Here is a 23,901-nt window from a genome sequence, read left to right as displayed (position 1 = left end):
CATATGCTATATTCATTGCACTATACTTGGCACTGAGTATACGATAAAAAAGACACCTCCTAGCCCACAAATAGCTTTTATCATCTTCTCCCTAAACCTACCTCTCTTTTTAGCTTCTCTGTTTTTCTTGAAGGCATCATATCTTTTATAACTGCTCAGGTTCTCAATCTTGGAGTCACCTTCAACACCTCATATAACTAATTAGCCCTTATAGTTGTCTATTTTTCTGCACTGATGTGGTTAGCATCCTCATTCAGACTTATTATTATTATTTATCACAATTATATTGCTATTATTTATTATGTTATAATAATTATAATTGTTACAAATATTATTAATTATTATTAATAAATGCACAGCAATTATTCATTTCACTTATCTTAACTAAAATTGCCATTCTTTTACAGGGCCATGCAGCTCCATATAAAACCGTCTCTGCCAGGGCAGGGGTACCATCTACTATTTTAAGGCTTCCAGCTGCTGCTTTCCAAGGTATCTTTGAGAAATACCCTGAGACCTTGGTGAGGGTAGTACAGGTGGGTCAAATTTTATATTATTTTCTTCTTTAGTAGCTACTGGAAGGTTGCTCCTGATTAGCAGCTTTGTTGATAAGTACTACTAATGTCCACTCTATTTTATGTTCTTAGGAAAAGAAAGGATCCAAATCCATTCATCAGGGCCCAATATGGGGACTATAAGAATATATGAAAGAAGCTGGGAAGTGGAAGGAAGGGATGGCCTTAGGAACTTTAGGGGATAATCTGAATTTTGATTGGCAATTGGTTTAGGAGAGGGGAATAGCAGGAGATAAGATGCTGAGTTAAGCATTGTGGGTACTTGGAAAAATCTCCATGGTTTTTCTGAACTTATCTGTCTAGGTGTGGGTACCTAGATTTTGAGCCTAATGTCGTTTTTTCTTGTCAGATCATAATGGTGCGGCTCCAAAGGGTGACCTTTTTGGCTCTACATAATTACCTAGGGCTTACCACTGAACTTTTCAACTCTGTAAGTAGAAAAATTCATTCCTTATATCATATAGATCCCAGTCCCTAGCATTCTCATTACTTCTAAACCTTGGAAATTTAATATTTTTTTTTTTTTCTGTTCTCATGAAACACATTAAAGCAAATGTTGACCTGGGAAAATTATAAATTATGCTTTTGTTTGCTTTTTGAATCTTAAGACGAATTATTAGTTTTTCAAAACTCCTTTTGATTGAGAGTTCAAATTCTCATATTTCTTGAGATGCCATTTAAAAAAAGTTATAGCTAGTACTTATACAATGCTTTAGGTTTGCAAAATGTTTAAATAATACCTACTATCAATTAAGGAATGGCTAGACAAACTAGGCACAGTAATGTAATGGAATTTTACACTAAGATAAGAAATGAATCTGGAGAATTCAAAGAAGGCTTCTTCTTTAAGTACTCAGTATTTTCCTCCTTTTTTAATCCTTATACCATAACTGGAAAGACAAAATACTAATAAATACTAATAAAATACTAATCACTCTTACATGATCCATTAACTAATGATTCAGTTTCAATGAGTTTCAGTTACTCATTAGTTACCTCATGTTGGCATTGTTTGATTTAGTAACATTTTTGTATTATCACCTACCGTTTCTGTCACCTCAAGCTAAAATGGGTCCTGTGCTTCCACTGTTGTTTCTTATCTCCCTTAATAAGTTTCTGATAATGATAAATGTAAATGACTTGTATCCTTAGTAGAGTTGTACACTAGTAAGATTAAAGTAGTTAGGGCCTCCATTGTCTCAAGTATGCCAATCAGAGTTTTTTGTTGTTGTTGATTTGCTTTTGTTTTATAAAACACATTAATACATTTTTTGTTTTGATACAAAATATTTTTTTTTCTAAAAAGATACCTTTTAAAAAAACTTTACAATTATTCCCTGATCTACCTTCCCTAGCAGCAAAGAAAATGTTAAGTAAAACCAAACAAAGCACTAACTATATCTGATTCCAAGTGTAACATTCTGTGCCAGAATTCTCCCAGAAGGAAGCCTTTTTTCCTTTCCCCTCACTGTTCTCTAGAATCTGGATTGTTATTGCAGTTAATCAGAGTTGAGCTGCTGCTTAGCATTGTTTTCATTTACATTATTGCGGTCATGCATATTGTTCTCTTGGTTCTGCTTTCTTTGTTCTGTTTCATTTAATTAAATCTTTCTTCGTTTTTCTGAATTACTGGCGTTGTTTTTTCAAAATGCAACAAAATCCCATTATTCTACTGTACTACAATTTGTTCAGCCCTTCAGATTTTACTTTGTTTTAATTTTTTTGATACCACAAAAAATGATGCTTTGAATTTTTTGCATTTATGGAATTTTTTTTTTGTGTGTATATTGAGTCTTTTTGGTCTGTTTTGTTAATTCTATAACTTCATACAAGTTTTGCCTGTTTCCATGAATTCTTTGTATTCAATCTTCATTACAGTACTTTCATTTATATTAATGTACTATATAGTTTGTTCAGTAGTTCAGTCAGTAAGGACATTTGTTCTCTAGCTTGTTTGTTATCACAAATAATACCACTTTTAATGTTTTTATACATATGACTGTTAATAACACTCTCAAGATATAATTTCAGTAGTAGCATCTCTAGGTTAGAATAATCAATAATGTAAAAACTTTTTTATATAATTCCAAATTGATTTCTAAAATAGTTGAATAATTTTATAGTTCCACCAATAGTAGATTAGGGTGCCCATAATCCACAGAAGCTCATTATTTTGGCTTAAAAAAATTATTTATTGTGTGCTACTTATGCCTATATAAGGCAATTTGGTATTTTAATACAGTGTATTTTTCTTTTTTAAAATTAAAATTTTTTTAAACATTCTTTATTTTGCATTCCAAATTCTCTCCCTCCCTCCAGCCCATGGCCCCACCCTGTGAGAAGGCAAGCAATATGACTCCTACTACACATGTGAAGTCATCAAAACATATTACCATTTTTAGCCATAGTGCAAAAAAAATTTTAATTTTTAAATTATTTTGTCTTATTTCTATTGCTAGCATTTCTACTATAGTATTGAATAATAATGATGATAATGGAATTCTTGCTTCACCTCTGATCTTATTAGTTTATCCATATTTCAGATATTGCTTTTCTTATTTTGATATATACTACTTATTATTTTAAGGAAAGTTCCATTTATTCCCATACTTTCTAGTGTCTTTTTTGCTGTTCTAGGAATGGGTGTTGTTTTTTGTCAAAAGTTTTTTGATATAGTCATATGACTTGTTATGCCATGATATGGTCAATTATGCTTAAAAATCTGTTAATATTGAACTAGTGTTACATTCCTGGTGTATATCCCATTGTATCATAGGGTATTTTCTTTGTTATATATTGCTGGTATTTTATTTAAAATTTTTGTATCAATATTCATTAGGGAACTTGGTCTCTTTCTCTGTTTTGGCTCCCCCTGGTTTAGGCATCAAAATCATATTTGTGTAATAGAAAGAATTTGATAGGCCTTTTTTAAAAACTATTTTTTTCCCAAATAGTTTATATCCTGTTGGAATTAATTATCTTTAAATGCTTTCTTGGTAGAATTAATTTTTGAATACATTTGGTTATAGAGTTTTTCCCTTTGGGAGCTTACTCATGGTTTATTGAATTTAATTTTTTTTTCAGATAGGGTTATTTAAATTTCCTCTTCTGGGCAATTTATATTTTTTGTAAATATTCATCCATTTCATTTAGATTATCAGTTTTATTTACATATAATGGGGCAAAACAATTTCTAATATTTGCTTTAATTTCATCTTCATTGGTGATTTCATCTTTTCACTTTTAATATTGGTAATTTGGTTTTCATTTCTTTTTAAATCAAATTAACCAATGCTTTATCTGTTCTTGTTTTTTTCATGAGAACAGTTACTAGCTTTATTTACTATTCAATCTTTTTTACTTGCAATTTTATTAATTTCTCCTTTGATTTTTCAGGATTTCTATTTTGGTATCTAATTGGGAATTTTAAATTTCTTCTTTCTCTATTTTTTTAATTGCATGCCCAATTCATTGATCTGCTCTTTTCTGTCTATTATTTATGTAAGCATATATAAATATACATTTTCCTGTAGGTTTGATTTGGGTGCCTCCACAAATTTTGTTGTCTTCTCATTATTGTCATTACTTTGATGAAATTGTTGATTGTTTCTACGATTTATTCTTTAATTCACTCATAATTTTGTATTTGACTTTTAGTTTCCTATTAATTTTTAATCTTTGCTTCTAAGGTCCTCTTATTAAATGTAATTTTTATTGCATTACAGTCACAAAAGGGTACATTTAGCATTTTTACTTTTATGTATTTGTTTGTAAAGGTTTTTATGCCCTAATATATAATTAAGTTTTTTTACCCAAGTGCCATGTACAGCTGAGAAAAAGATATACTCCTTTCTATTTCCAATCATTTTTCTCCAAAGGTCTATCATATTCATCTCCTTAACTTGCTAGTTTTGAGAGAGCTAAAGTGGGGTCCTCCACTAGCATAGGTGTACTGTTTCCTCCTGTAATTCATTTAATATTTTCTTTAAGAATTGGATGCTATGCCATTTGGTGCCTATATATTTAGTATTAGCCTTGTATTAAGTATGGTATCTTTTTATAATAATAGCTTTTTATTTTTCAAAATACATGCAAAGATAGTTTTCAACATTCATCCTTGAACAATCTTATATTCCATATCTTTCTCCCTCCCTGACCACTCCCTTTTCCCTAGATAGCAAGTAATCCAATATAGATTAAACATGTGCAATTCTTCTGAACATATTTCCACATCCATGATTTTGCACACACACACAAAAATCAAATGAAAAGAAAAAAAAGAAAGAAAGAAAAAGCAAATAATAACAAAAAAAGATGAAAATACTATATTGTGTTTCACCAGTTCCTATAATCCTTTCTTTGTATGCAGATGGTTGTCTTTATCACAAGTCTATTGGAATTGCCCTGATTGCAAGTTATGGTATTTTAAAAGAATATATATATGATTTACTATTCCTCCTCCCCCAATTTTGTGTAAAAAGAATTTTTAACATTGTTTTAAAATCTTGAGTTTTAAATTCTTTCCCTTGTTGCCTCCCTCTCCCGTCATTGAGAAGACAAGCAATTTGATATAGGTTATGTATTGCAGTCATACAAAACATATTTCCATGTCAGTCATGTTGTGAAAGAAAACACAGACCAAAAAAAAAAAGAAACAAAACCCAAGAAAAATAAAGAAAAAGTATACTTCATCTGCATTCAGATTCTATCAGTTCTTTCTCTGGAGATGGGGAACGTTTTTCATATTAAGTACCATTGTAAAGAACTGGAAACTGAGTGGATGCCTATCAGTTGGAGAATGACTGAATAAGTTATGGTATATGAATGTTATAGAATATTATTGTTCTATAAGAAACTATCAAACCTCATTAGCATTTTCCTTAGCTGGTTGTCTTATCATAATTCTTGTAGCTGCATTTTCTCTAATGGTTTGCAACTCTTTGCAAACGTCCTACAAAATCTGCAAAGGATTCATTGAGACCTTGCTCTATTTTTGTGAAAGCTTCCCCTCGATCCTTCCCTGGAAGGGTACTCCAAGCTTTTATAGCAGCAGTAGCAATTTGTTCATACACTCCTATGGGGTAATTAATCTGTGCTGAATTCTCTGCATACTGACCTTCACCTGCTAGTTGGTCAAAGGTGATTTGTACATTAACTCCAGTTTGCTTATTGTGTTGGCCTTGAATCCTACATAATTCATGATACTCTGAAAGCCATAACAAGTTTTATCCAGGTTCTAAACATGCCCTTGCTATGGATTTCCAGTCACTAGGGGTTAGGATTTCATAAGCCAAATTATCTAGTAACATCTTAACATAAGTTGATGTAGCCCCATAAAAGCCCTTTTTCAAATCCTTAATTTTTTCAAAATCAAAAAGAGTGTATCTTCTCCTTTTTTGACCTAAAGAGTCAAGCTCTTCAATCACAGGGTATGCATTTATTAAATCAGATATATCCTCTCCTACATTTTTTGCCTTAACCAGGGCATTTTGTAATCTTTTCATAGGCTGCTTCATAGGAGGTGCTGATTGTGTTACTGCTTCTCTCCCTCCTCCTTCTCCCTCCACCCATGAAGGGTTAATTGAGGGAAATAGGTCAGGGGATGGTTTCTGCTTAACTCTATTTTTATCTGATTCTTCATCCTTTTCACCTAGTTTATTTAGATCCTCCCCCTCCTGCTCTTTCTTCTTTTTTCTTATTCTAAAACTTATATAATTTCTTAAAGCCAGTTGTATTAAATTATATGTATAAGTGTGCTTTGGAAATTGAGTCAGGTTCATTTTCATTGTAGAATTGACATAGTTTCTCTCCTACTAATTTCCACTCCTCTAGATCCAATTCTTTTTCCACAGAAAACCAAGGAGATGTGTACTAAGGAGATGTGTACTGTACTGTTCCTAAAAGTTCAGTGATCTGCTCCCAAATGATAATCAAATCTTGGCTTTTCATAAGTCTGACAATGCTCTCTACACATTTTCCTTGAATTGGAAAAGAAGGGTGTTTTTTAAACATCTGTCCCATTTTAACTGAAGTACTGCTTTAGCCCTTTAACAAAGTTTCCTTGTCTATTTTTATACTTATCCTAATTTCTGGGTCGAGGAGATGTTTCCACTGAAATCAGGATCGTGTCTGCCCCACATTGGGCACCAAAATGCAATATTCTCTCTATCTTCTATCTTCAACATAAAGAAGATCCAACTCACTTCCAGTTGATCAATGATGGACAGAAACAACTACACCCAGAGAAGGAACACTGGGAATTGAATGTAAACTGTTAGCACTACTGTCTATCTACCCAGATTACTTATACCTTCGGAATCCAATACTTAATGTGCAACAAGGAAATTGAATTTACACACATATATTGTATCTAGGTTATACTGTAACACATGTAAAATATATGGGATTGCCTGTCATCTAGGGGAGGAAGTAAAGGGAGGGAGGGGAAAATTTGGAAAAAAGAATACAAGGGATAATGTTATAAAAAAATTACTCATGCATATATACTGTCAAAATTTTATAATTATAAAATTAATAAAAAATAAAAATAAATTAAAAATAAAATGAAATAAAATAAAAGTTGCCAAGTGCTCAATTAAAAAAATTAATAAAATGTAATCTGGGAGCAAGTTTCTTGGGGGGCTTCTGGGGACTGCCTTCCTTTCAGTTCAGTAATCACCCCAAATGCAGCCAGGAGTTAAAGTCCAAATCCTTTATTGTTTCCTTCAAAGTCTTGTCTCCTTCACTTGGGGCTCAGCTAGGTTTCTGGAAGCCTTCTGGATCTTGGTTTCAATGTTCTCCACAGGCAGCCTGCACCACTTCTCTGTCTTCAGCTTAGTTCAGCCCAACTGCCTTTTCTGGCTTCTGAATCTTCTCAACTCAATCCTGTTTGAGGCTCTTAGCTAAGAAACTATGAGAAACTGAGAGACTATATTCTCTCTTAAAGGTGTCAATCTTGTAGAACTCTAGTAAGTACTAAGTACATAATCTTTGTCTCTATTAAATCCACTGACTTAGTACCTTATTTCAAGTTCTGGTCCGTAACAAAAGTTATATTTTTTCAGTATTTTTTGTGCTGTTTCAAATCAAGCTATTAATTCTCTTTTCATTTTTTTTTTTTACATCACTTTAGTTTCTTTCCCCAGTTATTCCTCCTTTGCTCTCATTTGATTTTTGAAATAATTTTCACATTTAAAAAAAATCTCTCTTAGGAATTCTTATTAGGCTTCTTTCCAGTCAGCATTTCTGTTTCTGTTGCTTGTAGAAACTTTGTTGTCTTCTAAGTTTGTGCCTTGAGCTCCCTGTGACCATACTACCTTTTTATTTTCAGGTTCTTTTTTGTTGCTTGCCTATTTTCCCATCTATTTCTTTTAATTTTCTTTTCTTTTTTCTTTTTCTTTTCTTTTCTTTTCTTTTCTTTTCTTTTTTTTTTTTTTTTTTTTTTTTTTGCTGAGGCAATTGGGGTTAAGTGACTTGCCCAGGGTTGCAGAGCTAGGAAGTCTGAGGTCAGATTTGAACTCAGGTCCTCCTAATTTCAAGTTCTGGTGCTTTATCCAAGCTGCCCATCCTCAGCCTATTTCTTGATCTTGAACTTTAGTTAGAGGTAGATTCTGCTCACTCTGGGTAGGAGGTAGTGTCCCGGTCACTTTCCCAAGTTTCAAACTTTTTTTTTTTTTTTTTTAATAATTTTTTTTGACAGTATATATGCATGAGTAATTTTTTTTTATAACATTATCCCTTGTATTCATTTTTCCAAATTATCCCCTCCCTCCCTTTACTCCCTCCCCTAGATGACAGGCAATCCCATACATTTTACATGTGTTACAATATAACCTAGATACAATATATGTGTGTAAATACCATTTTCTTGTTGCACATTAAGTATTAGATTCCTAAGGTATAAGTAATCCGGGTAGATAGACAGTAGTGCTAACAATTTACATTCACTTCCCAGTGTTCCTTCTCCTGGTGTAGTTGTTTCTGTCCATCATTGATCAACTGGAAGTGGGTTGGATCTTCTTTATGTTGAAGATATATCCACTTCCATCAGAATACATCTTCATACAGCATTGAAGTGTACAGTGATCTTCTGGTTCTATTCATTTCACTCAGGATCAGTTGATGTAAGTCTCTCCAAGCCTCTCTGTATTCCTCCTGCTGGTCATTTCTTACAGAGCAATAATATTCCATAACCTTCATATACCATAATTTACCCAACCATTCTCCAAATGATAGACATCCATTCTTCTTCCAGTTTCTAGCTACAACAAAAAGAGCTGCCACAAACATTTTGGCACATACAGATCCCTTTCCCCTCCTCAATATTTCTTTGGGATATAAGTCCAATAGCAGCACTGCTGGATCAAAGGGTATGCACAGTTTGATAACTTTTGGGGCATAGTTCCAAATTGCTCTCCAGAATGGCTGGATTCTTTCACAACTCCACCAACAATGCATCAGTGTCCCAGTTTTCCCACATCCCCTCCAACATTCATCATTATTTGTTCCTGTCATCTTAGCCAATGTGACAGGTGTGTAGTGGTATCTCAGAGTTGTCTTAATTTGCATTTCTCTGATCAGTTGTGATTTGGAACATTTTCATATGAGTGGATATAATTTCAATTTCATCATCTGAGAATTGTCTGTTCATATCCTTTGACCATTTATCAATTGGAGAATGGTTTGATTTCTTATAAATTAGGGTCAGTTCTCTATATATTTTGGAAATGAGACCTTTATCAGAACCTTTAACTTTAAAAATATTTTCCCAATTTGTTCCGAGTTTCAAACTTTTATGCCTTGCTGTTTTTATAGTCACTTCTGGGGGTTTGTAAGTTTTCAGTGCTTCTGGAATATGTTCTGTTCCTTGCCCTTGTGACCACCCATGCTAATGCTCCCCTTTGCCCTGGAACTGAGTAATAGGCCATAGTTACTGTGGCAAATGATGCCCAGTGCTGTAACTGTTGCTTTCACAGTGGTCCATTGTAAGCTCTTTCTGACTAGGTGTCTAATATTCTTATTGTTTCCGGGCATCAAGAGCTCCTAGAATTGCTGCTAGAGACCTTGTTGCTGTTGTTGCTACTGCTATTGGCCCCTATCCTAGTGTCACAGATCTTTCCTTCTGATCTCCCAAGTTGTGCTTGGCTGGAAAAATACCTCACCTCAATCTTTTGTTGGTTATATTACTACAGAATTTAATCTGATATATTATTTTAAAGTTTTAAGGGAAATATTGGAAGAGTTTAGTTAGAATGCTCCCTCTGTTTACCATCTTGGCTCTGATTCCAATGTATTTCTCAATTAATAGTTGATACATTTTGAAAATCTCATTATTTCATTGCCAGAATGCTGCTGTTTTAAGTTTTCCTTGTGTAATTCCTGCTTTGGACCTTTTCTTACCTGAGAGACAACAATAGCTTTCTTCTTTGATTAATACCTTTTCTTTCCCCTTTCCCCCAGGTAAGTCAGGCTATTCCTCTGATGTCTCTGGCCAATGTAACATCCAACAAAATTAAGAAGCAGATATCCTGTCCAGCATCAGATGAAGAACAAAAGGGAGAGAAGGTTGAGAAGTCCCAAGAATGCTCAGAATGCCCAGGTGATGATCTAAACAAAGGCTAATTGGACAGTGGAGGCAGGTAGCAGGGCTGCCTTTAAAGCTGTTGCAGGATAGCATGGGTAATAGGAATACACTCAGTGGAACTTAGAAAATTTGAGTTCAAGTCCTAGATCTTCCACTTACATGTAGGGTATGTCTCTTAACTGAGTCTCTTTCCTCCTTTATAAAATGGAAAGAATTCTTTGATTTCTTCAGAGAAAACTATTGTGTGAATCAAATGAGAATAATATGTGTTTTATAAAGGCAAAATGTTATGTAAAAAGTAAATACTTTTATTGTTAACGCCACTTCATAGTTACTTGTTAATAAATCATATATCCTTGTCATGTCAAAATTAGGTAGCTATCTGTAAGTTTTGCCTTTCTTATGAATTTTTCTTCCTTTGCTGTCTCTATTTTCATTTCTTCCTTATGATTATGCTCACTAATGTTTTCTTCTTCATGTTGTTCTCTCAGTGCCTTTTCCTTAAATAATATAAATGTCAGCTTTACCAGAACTTAGGAAGAAGATAAAGTTTAGTGCAGATAGGTTGCCTTAGCTTTAAGTTGGTACCAGTTCAGAAGATAATATTTTTAGAAGCTTTCCAATCATCAAGATAGTTTTGTCATGACAATATATTTTTGTAACAATTGTCCAGTAAGACTTGTTACTAGTTAAGACCAGGTTGGTCTGAACTATAAAAAATAAGATAGTGATTACTGTGGAATGAGGATCATAGTAAACTGTGTCTGTAGCATAGAGAAGAAATAATCAAAATGTTTAGTTTTTTTTTTTTTTTCATAGTAAAAAGATAAAGGATGTAGCAGAGTTCCATTTGCCATATAAAAGAATTAGGGCAATGAGGGGAAGACTGTTATTGTTTTGAAATTGGGAAAAGGCTATCTTTATGTACTGAGAAGTAGAGATTGTAGGATTTAGAGCTTTAAAATACTTTAGAGAGCCATCTGGTTTGATTCTTTAATTTTACAGATGGGTAAATTGAGACCTAGAGATGTTAATTTACTTTTCCACTTTAATGTGGTTATTAAGTAGCTGATCTGGAATTAGCATTTGGGGTTTTAAATCCAAAACTAGTGTTTCTTCCACAACATCAAATGTTTCCAAATGCCCAGATTGATGTTGTGTTGTGATTGGTGTACAATTGTATTCATGCAGAACCTAAGACAATGACCTCCTGCATGCACTTGACCGATCAGCCCTATTACACAGATTTGTCTTTGTTTGGTTTGGGTTTTTACAGTGTATAAGGAGCAAGGGTCTGGGAGGTTTTGATTGTGGCACTGTGAAGATAAGGTAGGTTCCAGATGACTACATCTGGAGAGATTTGCCCTACATTTTTTGTATAATTTGGAAAGGGAGAGGAACTAGGTATCCTGAATATTTTGTATCCTTTGAAGGAAGTGGATTAGGAAACTTCTTAGAACAGAAGAGGAAGGAGTTCAATGGAGATTCTTAGTGGCTTTGGCTTATGTCCTGTTTCCACCTGACAGATCATAAGAGGGAAAGCCAGTTAGAAACCTGTTCCCTTCTTATGAAGCGGAGCTTCTCCAGCCCACTGCCTTCAATGCATGGAGAGAATTTTGATGAACTAGGAAAATTCCAAGGGATTGGACCTGACACACAGACACCTCCAGGTAAAAGAAGATTCATGGAGTCCTAGTTCTATTTGGCAGATTTAGATTGTCTCTTTGTTCTTTTCTTTTCTTTTCTTTTTCTTTTCTTTTCTTTTTTTTTTTTTTTTTAAGTGTAGTTTGGGAAGAAAGTCTAAGGGACTCCCTTGAGGGGTGGGCTAAGATTCTTTGACAGATAACAGAATGCTAACAAAGTGCTCTCTTTTTTTGTTGTTTTGGTGGTAGCCTGGGGAATCAGAAATTTTTTATTCTTTACAAACTGGGAAACGGAGGACTCCAAGCAAATAGCTTTTTAGTCAGTGATCAGACTTAAAATTGAACTTGGAACCCTATTATCTCCAGTCTTTGGCTATGTTTAAAGAGATGTTCCAAGTGAACAAGTGTCTTGTCTCCCTCAACGTAAGATTTATTTTCTCTTATTATTTTCTGTAATCTCTGTTATCTAGTTAATACTCTTACATTTTAGAAGAGGAAGATATGATAGCACTTTTATCAATGTATTGTTTGCACATGTCCTTCTCTTTTTTCTCCAACCTAATCATTCTTTGATATCTCATCCTTCTTTCTATCTTCATTGTCACCAGTCTGTTTCAAGATATTATCACCTCATATTTAGGCAATTTGCAGTAGCCTTCTAGCCTGTCTCCTTGCCTTCAGTCTCTCTTCCTTGTATCCATCTTGCACATATTGTTAGATTAATCTTCTTAAATCACAGAACTGTTTTGTGTCACACACATCATTCTAATCCCCATCCCATCCTCTATCCCCTACTTGAAATTTTTCAGTGGCACTCCATTGCCAAAGGAAAAAAATCTAAACTCCTTAGTTTTGTAATTCAAGTTCTTCAACATCTAGATCTAGCCTATTCTACCTTTTAAAATTTTTTTCAAATATTTTTTTTCCAATTACATATAAAAATTTTAATTTTCATTTTTCAAAACTTCAAATTTTGTTTCTCCTTCTCTTCTCTCCCTTATTGAGAGGGCAGGCACTTTTACATAGATAATATATATGCAATCATAAAGAACACATATCTCTATTAGTGATGTTGTGAAAGAAAACACGGAGCAAAAAAAAAAAAAAATCCCATAAGAAAATTCCACCCCAACAAGGCATTTAGGGTTAAATGACTTGTCCAGAGTCACACAGCTAGGAAGTGTTAAGTGTCTTCCATCACATTTGAACTCAGGGCCTTCTGACTTCAGGGCTGGTGCTCTATCTATTGCGCCACTGACTGCCCCCCAATTTTTTTTTTAAAGTATGCTTTGATCTATATTCAGATTCCATCAATTCTTTCTCTGGAGGTAGATAGCATTTTTCATCATGAATCCTTTGTAATTATCTTAGATCACTGTATTGCTGAAAATGATAAAGTCATTTGCAATTGATCATTGCACAATACTGCTGTTACTGTGTACGTTGTTCTCCTGATCCTGCTCACTTCACTTTTGTGTAAGTCTTTCCAGGTTTATCTGAAAGCAGTCTGCTCATTTATTGGAGCACAATAGTAATCCATCACAATAATATACCACAATTATATACCACAATTTGTTCAAGCATTCACCAATTAATGGGCATCCTCTTAATTTCTAAATCTTTGTCACTACAAGAAAGACTAGTATAAATATTCTTGTATATATAGATCCTTTTTCTTTTAAAAATTTTTTCTTTGGACATATAGCTATTAGTGCTATATTGTTAGATCAAAGGGTATGCACAGTTTTAATAATTAATTAATTTGGGTGTAATTCCAAATTGCAGTCCAGAACATTTGAATCAGTTCTCAACTCTACCAGCAATGCATCAGAATCCCAGTTTTTCTGTATCACCTTTAACATTTGTAATTTTTCTTTTTTTTCATTTTAGCCAATCTGATAGAGGCGAGGTGGCATCCCAGAATTGTTTTAATTTTTATTTCTATAATCAATAGTGATTTACAGCATTTTTTTGTATGATTATAGATAGCTTTGGATTCTTCTGAAAACTGCCTAATCATATTCTTTGACCATTTAAAATTGGTAAATAACATGTATTTTTATAAATTTGGTTTAGTTCTCTATACATTTGCAAAGTAAAGCTTTTAAAAAGAAATTTGCTATAAAATGTTTCCTCAACTTTCTGCTTTCTTTTTAATCTTGGCTGCATTGGTTTTATTTGTACAAAAGCTTTTAAATTTAATGTACTCAAAATTATCCATTTTATATCCCACAGTTTTCTCTATTTCTTGTTTGGTCAAAAATCCTTCCTTTGTCCATAGGTATTAGAGGTAAACAATTTCCATGCTCCTCTAGTTTGTTTATGTGCTTATTTTGACCCTTATGTTGATCTATGCCTAACTTCTACTAAACTGCTTTCTAGTTTTCCCAGAAATTTTTGTCAAATAGTGAGTTCTTATCACAAAAGCTTAGGTCTTTGGGTTTATCAAACAGATAACTATGGTCGCTTACTGCTATATATTGTGTACCTAATCTACTCTGAGCCACGATTCTATTTCTTATCCAGTGTCAGATTTTTCTGATAATTATTGGTTTGTAATATAATTTGAGACTGATCATGGTTAAGCCACTTCCTTTGTAATCCCTTTGATTACCTTGATATTTTTGATCTTTTGTTCTTCCAGATGAGTTTTATTATTTTTTCTAGCTCTATAAGATAATTTTTGCTAGTTGATTGTTATGGTACTGAATAAATGAATTAACTTAAATAGAATTGTTATTCTTATATTAGCTTGGCCTTTTCATGAACATTTGATAGTTTTCCAATTGTTTAGATCTGACTTTATTTGTATGAAAAGTGTTTTGTAATTGTATTCATATAGTTCCTAGATTTGTTTTGGCAGGTAGATACCCAGATGTTTTATTTTGTCTATAGTTATTTTAAATGGAATTTTTCTTTCTATCTCTTGCTGCTGGGCTTTATTGGTAATATATAGAAATGCTGATGGATATATGGGCTTATTTTATATCCTGCAATTTTGCTAAAATTGTTAATTATTTCATCTAGTTTTTAATTGATTTTCTACATTTCTCTAAGCACAGCATTAAATCACCTATATAGTGATAGCTTTGTTTCCTCATTAGCTATTCTTATTCCTTCAATTTTATTTTCTTCTCTTATTGCTAGAACCAGCATTTGTAGTACAAATATTGAATAATAGTGTTGGGCATCCTTGCTTCACTTCTGATCTTACTAGAAATAATTCTAGCTTATTCATGTTACAGATAATGCTTGCTGATAGTTGTAGGTATATACTACTTATCCTTTTAAGGAAAGGTCCATTTACTCCTGTGCTTTGTGTTTTTAATAGGAATGACTATCATATTCTGTCAAAAGCTTTTTCTGCATCTGTTAGATAATCATATGATTTCTGTTAGATTTGTTATTAATAGACTCAATTATTCTCATAGTTTTCTTAAAATTGAACCAGCCTTGCATTTCTGGTATATATTTCACCATTATAATGAATGATCTTTGTGATATATTGCTGTAATCTCCTTGCTAGAATTTTATTTAAAATTTTTGGGAGTATTAATTGTGGAATTTGGTTAATAATTTTCTTTCTCTGTTTTTGCTCTTCCTAGTTTAGGTCACTAAAAGAATATGGTAAAACTCCTTCTTTACCTATTTTCCTTCTGTAAAAGTTGTTTTGTGCCACTTTTATGTAGGATAATTTACCCATTCTGTAAGTGAATACAAATAATAGTTTCTGTTTTGACCAGAAACCTTGAAAGGTTTCCCTTTTCAGATTGACTTTTTTTTTTTTTTTTTTTTTTTATTAACTAGGTAAAAAAAGCTATCCTTTGCTTCATTTTTTACTTAGCTTTAGTCATTGTATGGGCATTGCTTCAGTCAAATTGAAACCTGGGAAATATCTTAACTTAAAAAGGCTAAGTTCTTCTACTGCATCTGGGGCCATCTCCAGTTATTCTAATCTGTATCTTGCTACTAGACCCAGTGGCTCCAGAGGAGAGAGTGAGGCTGGTGACTTTGTAATGCCCTCCCTCACTATAAATCCAATTCACTTGCAAGTCATCACATCACCTGTCTGATGTCATGGTCCTCTTCCAGAATGAAGGACAAAACCCAAACAACAACAACTTCTTCCTTCTCCCTGTGTTCTTAGGAGTTAGATTTCTTCCTATAGAGGAATATAAATAGTTTAATCATTTCAAGGCCCATGTGATTTCTCTTTCATGTTTACCTTTTTATGTTTGTCTTGAGACTTGTATTTGAATGTCAGATTTTCTATCCAGCTCTGGTATTTTCATCAGGAATACTTGAAATTCCTCAATTTCATTAAATGACAGTTTTTTTCCCCTAAAGGATTATATTCAGTTTTGCTAGGTTTTCTCTGTTGCTAAGTAATTCTTAGTTATAATCTTAAATCATTTGCTCTCTGGATTATTATATTCCAAGTCCTCAGATTTTTTTAATGTAGAAGCTGCTAAATTCTGTGTTATCCTGATTGTGGCTTCATGATGTTTAAATTGTGTTTTGTAATATTTTCTCCTTAACCTGGAAGCTCTGAAATTTAGTTATAATATTCCTGCAAGTTTTCATTTTGAGATCTCTTTCAAGAGGTGATTTATTCTTTTAATTTCTCTTTTACTCTCTGGTTCTAGACCATAAGAGCAGTTTTACATGATAATTTCTTGAAAGATTATGTCAGTTTTGTTTTTGATCATGGCTTTCAGGTAGTCTAGTAATTCTTAAATTATTTCTTCTTGATATTTTTTCTAGATTTTTTCCAATAAAATATTTCACATTTTCTTCTATTTTTTTCATTCTTTTGATTTTACTAATTCTTGATGTTTTTTGTAGTTGTTAGCTTCCACTTGACCAATTCTGGTTTTTTAAGAAATTCTTCTTTATAGTGAATTATTGTGCCTCTTTTGCCATTTGATCTATTCTCTTGTTGTTGTTGTTGTTGTTTTTTAAGGCATTATTTTTCCCCCAATAGTAGTATTTTTGAATTACACATTTGAATTACCCTAACATACTTTTCCTCATTCACTTTTAAAGGATTTTGAGTTACACATTTTTCCTCTCTCTTTTCCTTCCCCCTTCACAAGGCAACAATCTGATATAAGTTATACACATGCAGTCATTTTAAACAATATTTCCATATTAGTCATGTTGTGAAAGAAGAATCAAAACAAAAAGGAAAAACCATAAGATAGGAAAAAAAGTGGAAATAGTATGTTTTGATTTGCATTCAGACTCCATAGTTCTTTCTGTGGATGTGAGATGTCATTTTCTTCATGAGTCTTTTTGAATTGTCTTTGATTATTGTATTGCTGTGAAGAACTAAGTCTGTTATAATTAATCATCATACAATGTTGCTGTTGCTGTGTACTATGTTCTTCTGATTTTGCTCCCTTCACTCAGCATCAATTCATGTAAGTCTTTCCAGGGTTTTCTAAAGTCTGCCTGTTCAGTATTTCTTATAGCACAGTAGTATTCCATTACATTCATATAGCACAACTTATTTAGCCATTCCCCAATTAATGGACATTCCCTCAATTTCCAATTCTTTGCTACCACAAAAAGAGCTGCTATAAATATTTTTGCAATGAAGGTCTTTTACTCTTTTTTTATGATTTTTTTGGGATATAGACCTAGTAGTGTTATTACTGGATCAAAGGGTATGCATAGTTTTATAGCCATTTGGGTATAGTTCCAGATTGTTTCCTAGAATGGTTGGATCAGTTCACATTTTTAAGATTATTAAGGTTATTTTCTTTGGTATTTTTTTTAGATGCCTTCTTTACCAAGCTCTTTTTTTCCCCATTATTTTCTCAAGTCATCCTCATTTCTTTCCCCAACTTTTCCTCTACTTCTCTGATTTTAAACATCCTTTTTGTGCACTTCTGGAGATTGAAACTAACTCACATTTTTCTTTGAAGCTTTGCATATAGCTGCTTTGATTTCATTGTCTTCTGAGTTGTGTTTTAATTTTTTCTGTCACCATATTAATTTTCAACAATCAGTTGACTCATTTTCCTCTTATTTCTTAACTTTAAACTTTATATTAAAGTTGGGCTTTGTCCCTGGGATGGAGCAGGCACTTGATCCAAGCTTCAGGTTTTCCATGCTACTGTTTTTGGAGCTAGCTCTGAAGGTCTACAAACTCTCAGTTCTTTGATGATGATATGCTCTAAGGAGAGGCATGGTCACTTCTCTCCTGGCCTGTGCTCTACTCAGTGAGTGAGCACAAGCACCATATCCATCCTAAAACTGTGAAAGGCCCTTGCTCGGGCTCAGGCTCCTCCTTATTCTGCACCTGCAACCAGAGCAATGTAAGCTAGTTTTGCTCTCAAGGCCAGCAAAAGCTCCCCTGTAATCTCTTTCTGATCAGTTGTCTCATCTCCTTACTGTCTATGGGCTTACTGCTCCAGAAACAGCTGATGCAGATTTAGTTTAGGCCCAGGCTGCACTGGCAGAGCCTGCAATGGACTGCCCTCCATTCTCACTTTAGTGAAAGAGACTTTTCCTGCCAGACTTCCACATTGTCTTGAGCTGGAAAATCTTTTCACCCAATACTATTCTTTGTTCTGCCACTGTTGATTTTATTTTGAGGTGTTATTTTATTGTTGTTTGGAGATAAATCAGGAGAGCGCAAGTGAATCTGCTTTTACTCTGCCATCTTGGCTTACTGCTTCTGCTCCTTCTTTTCTAAGCTTATTTGTCTTTCTAACTATTCAATTACTTTGAAGCCTGTTTTTACTCAAGCTGATTTTTAAATTTTCCTGTGAATACACTTTGTACATTTCCATTTTTGTACCATAGCTTATGCACTTTTCTTTGCTAGTAATGCCTTTTCTTCTTCTCAGGTCAAATTCTTTTCATCCTTCAATTTTTATCTCAAGATCCCACTCCATAAAACTTTCTCTGATTACTTTGGTTCATGGTAATCTCTACCTTCTTTGGAATTTTAGAATGCTTATTTGTGACATTTATTAGACATTTTTCATAAACTACTTTGTATTACTTAACTTTTTAGGTGTGCATGTCTTGTTTGTGAAAGTAATTCATAACCAACTTGAGATCAGGAACCAAGTCTTATGCTTCTCTTGTCTTCCATGGTATGAACCTAGCCCAGTGCCTTCTTCAGAGTAGGTGTCACTTGTATGTACCATAAGTAGAGAGATAGGACAGAGACTGTGTTTCAGTTTCATTCTTCTCTACCGTTCCTGCAAAAATACGCAGTAGGTATTATGAATTTATCAGGATCAAAACTCATGTCTTATATACTCTCTCTCCCCAGCATCTCCTGGTGCAGTTCTAAAAACAGGTAGGTGACTGTGAAAGTGTTGGTAAATTACTAATGACACATGAGAGTGATATTAGACATGGTGGGCAGTGGAGGGCCCAAAAAGCAGTGTGATTCCACCTCTAACGCATTCTCACTTTGTGGTGCTGGACAAGTCACTTAATCTCTCAATGTCTCAGACAACTCTCTAAAACTTTAAGATGCAAAGTAGGTGCTGAACTACTTTGGTAAAAGATCAAAAGTCCAGTCAGAAAAAGTGAAAAAGAGTGTTGACCGAGTGACTCTGAACCACCTCAAACTGTGCAGTCAGCTCTTTGAGACACCGATGGAAAAAGATGCAAGATCCTTGCTGAACTGTTGTGGTACTTGTACTGAGTCCCCCTCTTTTATTTCTAGGCTCTTCCATTGGTACTAAATCAGACTTGGGGATGGTATACAACAGGGCCAGACTTAATCTCCTTTCGGATGAACCTCCTGTGGTCTCCAATAAGGTAGTTTCCCCTATATAATTTTTGAGCATCCCTGAATTAACTATAGATCTTGGCCTTTTTTTTTTTTTTTTTTTTGGTTTTGTTTTTTTTGTTTTGTTTTGTGACTTTGGAAGTGAGGGTGGGAATGAGAGAGGGATAGATTGAGGAGAAGACAAGTAGAAAATTAAGGGGATAGAGGAGAGAAATTCCATTCCAGCATCTGCAGACACTGGGGCTCTCTGAATCCTCAGACCTGACATTAAATCATTAGTCCACATTCACCTTATGCTGATGATATCTGATGATTGTCTCTGCCAGTTCACACCTTCAGTAATCCTCTTCTCCTATAAGTGAGCTTTGTCTATTGACATTGAATGTCTGTGTTCTCACATATATTCTATATAGATTATATTGTAACACATGTAAAATGTATGGGATTGCCTGTAATCAAAGGGAGGGAGTAGAGGGGGGGAGGGGATAATTTGGAAAAATGAATACAAGGGATAATGTTATAAAAAAATTACTCATGCATATATACTGTCAAAAAATTTATAAATAAAATTAAAAAAAAAATAAAGAATGTCTGTGTTCTTTTTAAGTCAAGGAAATCGGTAACATTGTCAGAGATTCCCTCTGCCGTCATCCATTACTCAGAAGACATTGAGGAACCTGGTATTAGCTGGAAGACGGATGCTATTTTCAAAGCGGCCAAGAAAGATCTTCTCACCTTGATGAAACTGGACGTAAGTGCCCCTTCCCTTCTCCAAGGAAGCTATTCTACTTGTTTGGGGTTTCATAGGTCTTTCTGTGCTCCTCTTGGGTGGAGGGAGCTGTAAGACAGCGTCCTCAGGTGACATGCTCACTGTGTCTGTGTAGAAGGAAGCACTCACTTCTTGTGACTTCTGTTGATTTTTTTTCCCTTGCTTTTCTCCTGAGTCATGATGCCATTTCCTACCATATTTTGATCCTCTTTGTGCTGGTGCCATGCTTGATGGCAGCAGCAATCCAAAGGACAGGGAAAGGTTTTATTTATGCATATTTATTCACATTTGTATGCGTGTGCACGCACGCGCACACACACACACACACACACACACACACACACACACACACACACACCCCTTAAATCACTTTGGCTATTTGACTGCTTTGTCTAGGAATTGATTTCTTACTTTCTTTTAACTTCTGCTGCTGGCATTCAGATTCCACTACTGGAAAATAGATTTTCTATTGTGTTTGTAGCAACTGATAATTTACTCTTAAAAGAGACCTGTCAGTGGTAGAATAAATCTTTATTTCTTAATAATTTTCCAAAATGACTCTTGGGTATAAGGCCCAAGGTGATTACTTTGGATTCCTGAACTTTTTAATGTCCTCTTGAGATATTCATTATGCTTACTCTGAAAGCAGAAAATCATTCAGGATGAAGTATGGTAGAATTATATATCTAGAGCTGGAAAGAGCAAACAGAGTCCTGTTTCCCAATTTTAATCTGAGGCCCAGGGAGCTTAAGTTTTTTGCCCAAGGCCACACAGAGAAGGGACTTGGACTGAAGGCCTCCTGATCCCAGGGCCAAGGGATCAGGGTCATACAACTACTGCCTTCCAAGTGGGGCATGCAAATGGTAAATTCCGACTGTGTCTTTGTCCTGTGTAAGTTTGCACTGTTGACAATATTTATGTGGTATGTGAGGAGTGTGTGGGGGTGTTATTTCCCCAAGAGACTGTACATTTCTTGAGTACATGGAGTATATCTTCACTTTCTTCAGATTGCCCCATAATGCTCAGCTTAATAATGTATACTTTGTGAGCATTCATATTATTTAATGAATCTTATGTGGGTCTGAGGAAAGGGACATGTTTTCAAGATCTATATATACACTACATACAGGGAGCTTGAGAAGTTTTAAATCCTTTCTACTGAGTGAAGTCAGAATCATCCCTTGATGTGTCTTCTTTCTCTTTCCCCCCTTATGGGTTTAATCCATACCTAGTTCAAAAGTTACTGAAAGCAGCTGAGTGAAATGCTTTTGGCATCTGGGGAACTTGGACTTAGCAGTGGAGGAAATTGAGGATAAGAGGACAGTTAGGTTTTTAACCTAAAGATGCCTCTCTCTCATCCTTTGTTGATCAATTTTTGGAGCACTGGTTTTGAACTTGCATGAGCTGCTTTTGTATTTGTATGACCCTTGATTCATGCTAGCAGGAGTTTTACAAGGAAAGGTGACAACTCAATTCAGTATTTCATGAGAGGGGATATTTATTTATCTGTGTGGCTGTTTACCTAGCATGTGGCAAAATAAGAACCAAGCCTTGTGAGTATTTTTAAATGACAAGAAATTAGCCTGGCTATGATACTATTGTGGTGGTACCATACTCGAAGAAAGACATTTCAACTTTAACTACTATAGTGATGCTTTTTCTTTTCTTTTTTTTTTTTTTTTTAATTTTAAAATGAATTTTATAATTATAACATTTTTTGACAGTACATATGCATAGGTAATTTTTTATAACATTATCCCTTGCACTCCCTTCTGTTCCGAATTTTTCCTCTCCTTCCCTCCACCCCCTCCCCTAGATGGCAGGTATTCCCATACATATTAAATATGTTATAGTATATCCTAGGTACAATATATATGTGCAGAACCGAATTTTGTTGTTGTTGTTGTTGTTGCAAAGGAAGAATTGGATTCGGAAGGTAAAATATAGTGATGCTTTTTCATGGGGTTGAAATCTGTCTCTTCAGTTTTGTTTTTTAACTTGATTCAAAAGGTAATTCTGTATGAAAAGAAAGTACTTGGACTAGTCCAGTATCTGGACATTTTTTACAACTGTGTTGGCATAGCTCTCCCTAGAAGGAATGCTTACAAGCCATAAATAATGTTCATCTTTTTGTACCTTGAGTGGGATTTGGCATCAATATACCAGCAAGGGTATATGTCACTTAGGGCCTACTACAACTTAGGACATGTTCATAGAGATAAAATTTCATATGTATTTCTAATTGGTAGTCAGGAGAGGAAAAGCTGGATGTCTGGTCTTTGGTACTCATTCTCCTATGGCTATTTGTTGGCCCAGCTCTCAGTTGGTGTGACTTTTTGCTAGAATGCTTTAAATAAGATTTAGACTTTGATAGTTTTTGTGATTTTTAATGGTGTGGGAAGGGAAAAGAAAACCACCCCTAATATATTTTATATACCGTGGCTCTTATTTTCACTTAAAAATTTCTGACTTCAAAATATCTGAGTTTTAGCTTTTGTACAAACTCAACTCAAAACTCAAAAGCAAATTTTGAGAGATAAGCCTTTTACCTTAAGGTAGAATATGAATAAAGTCAATTGTGATAAGATTTCTTCTTCTATGTCAGTGAGGGGAAAAAAAAAAACACATTGATTTTTAAAATTCTATCCCTTTGCTTCAAGTGTAAGATCATTTACATTTTGATTGAGAATCACATTTCTGGAAAAATTAACCATGACTCTAGAATTTTAGGACCAGATTTATTAGATAAATTGAAGCTGTCATATTATTTGAGAGCATCTGAAAGCCTCCTTTTTTGGCTGTTTTTATTCAGCAGATTTTTATTTTGGCATTTAATAATTAATTAGCCAAAATCACAGAAAACTGACTTTCTTACACAGCATCTCCAGTGGCTCTGATATACCCTATAAGATATTACAGCAAAGCAAGTCATTGAGCAGAAACATGGTCATCCTGTAAGGCAAGATATGAACAATTTTCTTAATTAATTTTTTTTTTCAAATATGAAGCATTTTCTACTGTTTTACTTCCCTCATTGAGTAAAAAAGAAAAGCAAACCCTTTGTAACAAATAGCGAAGCATAGTTACGAAAAACAAGATATAAGGAATTGACAGAATGTGGTGAGGTTTTGAATGTAGGTGATGTCAAGATTACTTATTGCAAGACTACATTTGTTTTTCTTGTTAATTTGTTTTCTTTGATTCTTATCTGACAAAATGAGCAAAAAATTTAAAAGGACTCTACCCATTAATAATGGCTTCTATATGGATAGGGATCAGACTTTACACCCTGAGGAGAATAAAAACAGACTGTCTCCAGAGGAATCCCCAAAGGGGAGAATATGACTTGGTCCTCAACACACAAAACTCTCATAGAAGAAATCAAAAAGGTTCTCACAAGAGAACTGGAAGAAAAATGGGAAAAGGAAAGGGAAGCTTGGCAAGAGAGTCTGGATAAGTCATCCCACTCATTTAAAGATAGTGGATAAAGAAATCAAATACTTGAAAAACAAAATTAGTGAGTTGGAAAAAGAAAATAGCTCTCAAAAATAAAATTGGTGAAATGAAAAATA

At 34.1% G+C, this 23,901-nt stretch overlaps 1 protein-coding gene across 5 annotated transcripts in view; it reads left to right on the top strand.

Moving 5' to 3' along the window:
- Window positions 1-23,901, top strand: part of PNPLA7 (patatin like domain 7, lysophospholipase) — a 220,544-nt gene that overhangs the window by 21,421 nt on the left and 175,222 nt on the right. For 3 of the 5 annotated variants that reach the window (XM_074288990.1, XM_074288988.1, XM_074288991.1), the window contains 7 exons: window positions 408-536; window positions 925-1,005; window positions 10,035-10,173; window positions 11,685-11,828; window positions 19,093-19,119; window positions 19,495-19,589; window positions 20,168-20,311. In XM_074288990.1, coding sequence (XP_074145091.1) covers window positions 408-536; window positions 925-1,005; window positions 10,035-10,173; window positions 11,685-11,828; window positions 19,093-19,119; window positions 19,495-19,589; window positions 20,168-20,311 — 759 coding nt within the window. The remainder of the gene's footprint in view (window positions 1-407; window positions 537-924; window positions 1,006-10,034; window positions 10,174-11,684; window positions 11,829-19,092; window positions 19,120-19,494; window positions 19,590-20,167; window positions 20,312-23,901) is intronic. The other 2 variants (XM_074288989.1, XM_074288992.1) reach the window with 2 other exon arrangements.

Source organism: Sminthopsis crassicaudata, chromosome 2, assembly GCF_048593235.1.
Source record: "Sminthopsis crassicaudata isolate SCR6 chromosome 2, ASM4859323v1, whole genome shotgun sequence".
Lineage (NCBI taxonomy): Eukaryota > Metazoa > Chordata > Mammalia > Dasyuromorphia > Dasyuridae > Sminthopsis > Sminthopsis crassicaudata.
The sequence above is the reverse complement of the archived record's forward strand: the minus strand, read 5'-3'. Positions and strand labels throughout refer to the sequence as shown.